Source organism: Buceros rhinoceros, unplaced genomic scaffold (genome assembly GCF_000710305.1).
Source record: "Buceros rhinoceros silvestris isolate BGI_N320 unplaced genomic scaffold, ASM71030v1 scaffold13778, whole genome shotgun sequence".
Classification (NCBI taxonomy): domain Eukaryota; kingdom Metazoa; phylum Chordata; class Aves; order Bucerotiformes; family Bucerotidae; genus Buceros; species Buceros rhinoceros.
Window position 1 is genome coordinate 24851 of NW_010425190.1, and position 3262 is coordinate 28112.

At 58.0% G+C, this 3262-nt stretch overlaps 2 protein-coding genes across 2 annotated transcripts in view; both read left to right on the forward strand.

The window, feature by feature from the left end:
* Nucleotides 1-2860, forward strand: part of LOC104497772 (receptor-type tyrosine-protein phosphatase V-like) — a 14411-nt gene extending 11551 nt beyond the window's left edge. Inside the window, exons 18-22 of the mRNA XM_010141052.1 lie at nt 477-556; nt 1329-1416; nt 1893-1983; nt 2651-2727; nt 2825-2860. Of these exons, the coding sequence (XP_010139354.1) occupies nt 477-556; nt 1329-1416; nt 1893-1983; nt 2651-2727; nt 2825-2860 (372 nt within the window). The remainder of the gene's footprint in view (nt 1-476; nt 557-1328; nt 1417-1892; nt 1984-2650; nt 2728-2824) is intronic.
* A 268-nt stretch (nt 2861-3128) lies between these two features.
* The window catches only part of LOC104497770 (receptor-type tyrosine-protein phosphatase V-like), a 4818-nt gene continuing 4684 nt past the window's right edge, over nt 3129-3262 (forward strand). The window contains exon 1 of the mRNA XM_010141049.1: nt 3129-3218. Within this exon, the coding sequence (XP_010139351.1) occupies nt 3138-3218 (81 nt within the window). The 5' untranslated portion in view covers nt 3129-3137. The remainder of the gene's footprint in view (nt 3219-3262) is intronic.

Genomic DNA, 3262 nt, shown 5'->3' on the forward strand with positions numbered 1-3262 from the left:
GCCCCTTTGCAGGCAACTCTTAACCCACACTGTGTCATTGGCCTGTGATGCTCCACGGCCTGTCTAATATTCCCAGTCTACCATGTTGGGACAAGGTGCCAGTACTACCCTTCAGGACAGACAGACAGGCCCGGTGGAGGGATCCTGGGGCTCGGAGGTTGAAGCAGACAGGGCCTTTGGGGCATGAACGTAGGACAGCCCCGGCTCACCAGGCAACTCTTAACCCACACTGTGTCATTGGCCTGTGATGCTCCACGGCCTGTCTAATATTCCCAGTCTACCATGTTGGGACAAGGTGCCAGTACTACCCTTCAGGACAGACAGACAGGCCCGGTGGAGGGATCCTGGGGCTCGGAGGTTGAAGCAGACAGGGCCTTTGGGGCATGAACGTAGGACAGCCCCGGCTCACCACAGCCACCCTCCGCACGGTTTGCGTGCTGCGATGCTCCATGTTGCTGTCTGCCTTTGCCTTCCAGTCCCAGTATATTTTCCTGCACAGCTGTATCCTGGAAAAGATCCTGGAGGAGCCACTCCTGGGTTTATCGGGGACGGAGAGGTGAGGACCTGCCGTGCTTTGCCTACCACTCTACCCACCCCAATTCACAACTCCTTCAGACGGCAAACTGGGATCCTGACCCCAGCTTGAGCCCTGGCTCCAGGACAGAAGGGTGGGGAAGCCCAGCTGGTGTTTTGAGGGGGGTTAGCCCAGGGCTGGTTGTTCCCTACAGCATGCAGAGCCCAGCTTAGAATGAGGTCTGCACACTGGGCCCACTGGGAGGGCTTGGAGGAGCACCTCCTCCTTTATGCCAGCGCCAGTGTCCTGGGCTACACCAATGCCAAAGAGCTGCAGAGCTGTCCTGGGGATGGCGTTGTGATCGGCCCCTGGCTTTCCAACCCACAGGGATGCCCTAGAGATAGGTTCAAACTGCTGGGGCTCATGGCAGCTGGGTGGCCTTTGGATGTCCCTTCTGACATTGGAGTAGGGTCAGGCTGCACAACCCTTTGTCCACCTACCTCGTTGTCTCTGAGACTACATCTAGAGGTCACATATCTGTCTTTATGGGCAAATTGTCTCCTCCCTCATGCAGAACAGGATGCCCTTGTCCTTGCTGCCACCTGGGAATGAGCCCTGGGCTGTGCCACCCCCTCAGACCTGCCTTTGTCTAGGGGAGAGCAGGTTGGCATGGGCCAGAGCTGGACTGGGGACCTGTGAGGGCCTCAGCATTTGAGGGGTGAAGGGCAGCTCACAGTCCTGTCACCTACTGCAGACAGCCTGGACGCTGCTGAGTTTGCCCAACCTCCCCCTTACCCCCTGTTTCTCTCCCCAGGTCCTGCCCCATCCCACTGAAAAGCTTTGCTCAGCACTATGCCCAGAAGGCGGCCAAGTCCAACGTGGGCTTCCTGAGGGAGTACGAGGTGAGAGCTGTCCTGAGCAGGGTGCAGGGAGTCCTGCCATGGCCATATGCACTTTGGGGACCAGGAGAGATTGCACCTGGTCAGGCTGGTGGACACCTGAGTGGGTCCCATGCCTCAGTTTCCACATGCCTGGCTGTCCTGGCAGTGTCCCCTCTCCTTGGCATTGCGTCCCCAGGCACATAGCTCCCTCATACATCCTGTATGGATCAGGGTCTGTCTGCAACCCCCTCCTTCCTAGACCCCATGCAGGGCAAGGACCATTCTCCTCCGGGGAGACGCAGCCATCTCATGACAGCATGGAGCAGAGCTGGCCACCCACCCCCAGAGGTGGTCACATAGCACCCTGCTAAGACTTCTCCACGTGCAGCTATAGCACCCCCTCTGCTGAGGCCAGGTGTCCTCAGGAGCTCCCAGCTCCTCCAGCTCCTCCTGACCCTTTCCCACTCACTGCTTCTTCCACTCTTTCACCCTCACAGACCCTCCTAGAGGCTGTCAAGGAGGAAGCCAGCTCTGCAACACCATCTTCAGGCAACCAGCAGGCATGGCCCTCTTCCAGCATCCTCCCATGTAAGTGCTGTGACACCTTGCACCGTCTTCCTTCCTGTACCTGCATGGAGCCAGGCTGGACAAGGGCTGGTGCTCCACACTGCAAGGAAATACTCTGGCACATTGCGGTCAGCGCACCGGAAGGGCCACTGAAGTGTTCAGGGGTGGAGCACATCACGTATGGGACTGAGATAGGTGGGTTTGTGCAGTCTGGAGGAGAGAAGACAGAGAGGAGATCTTATTGCTACCTACCAGGAAGGCACAGTGAAAATGTAGCATCCTCTCAGAGGTGGACCATGGAAGGACAAGAGGCAATGGGGATGATTTGGAAGGGTACAAAGCTCAGTTATAAGGGAAAATGAATTCCTGTGAAGGTGACTGAACACTGGAACAGGGCTCAGAGCATCTGCAGACTCTCCATCCTCAGAAACACACAGATCTCCATTGGCTAAGACACTGAGCAACCTGCACAACATGTATCTGCTTTGAGTCGGAGGTTAGGATAGAGACTTCTCTTTTGGGGACCAACGTCCGTGACCTGGAGAAGAGCACTGCGGAGGGAGCACCTTTGCAGGGAGATGGTGAATGGGGTTTGGACTTGTGTGGGTGTGCAGGCTGGCAGCAGTCTGCAGGAGCTGCGTGAGCATGAGGCTGCCCTGAACCCCTCCACCTCCCACGTATTTTGCAGATGATCGCAACAGAGTGAAATTTTCTCCGCTGGAACAGGGCCCTTTCTCAGGTCTGCTGCAGGTGTGGCATGTCCCGGTGAGTTGTACCCCCAGAAGCAATGCCCACCCCTGGCTCCCACCAGCAGTAAGTGATGCTCCCCCTTCCTCACCAGGCTCCTGCTCCCTTCTCCCAGGTTCCTGCCCTGCTCCTCTGGTCACTGCCGCTGTGATCCTGTGTGGTCAAGAGGGGACCGTGGGGACTGAGGATGCGTCTTCCCTCACCCCAATTTGGGCTGTCCTCCCTTCCTTCCCTCAGTGCTTTCTCTTCTCCCAGTGCCTCCTGACCTGCTGAGGGGCCCTTCTTTTCCTGGCCTCTCCCACAGCCACCTGGTTTGATGGGGTCCCTGTGCCACCCTCTCCAGCAAGAGAGTGATGTTCTCGTTCCCCACCCAGGGCTGCAGCTCCAGCAGGGAGTATCTGGCTGTCCAGGGGCCTGACAAGTTGACCATGGAGGACTTCTGGACCTTGGTGTGGGAACAGGACATTCACACCATCCTGACACTTCTGCCGTGGCAGGAGAAGGGGGAGGTATGGCTGGGGCCGTCCGGGGGCCTGGCGGCGCGGGGCGTTTT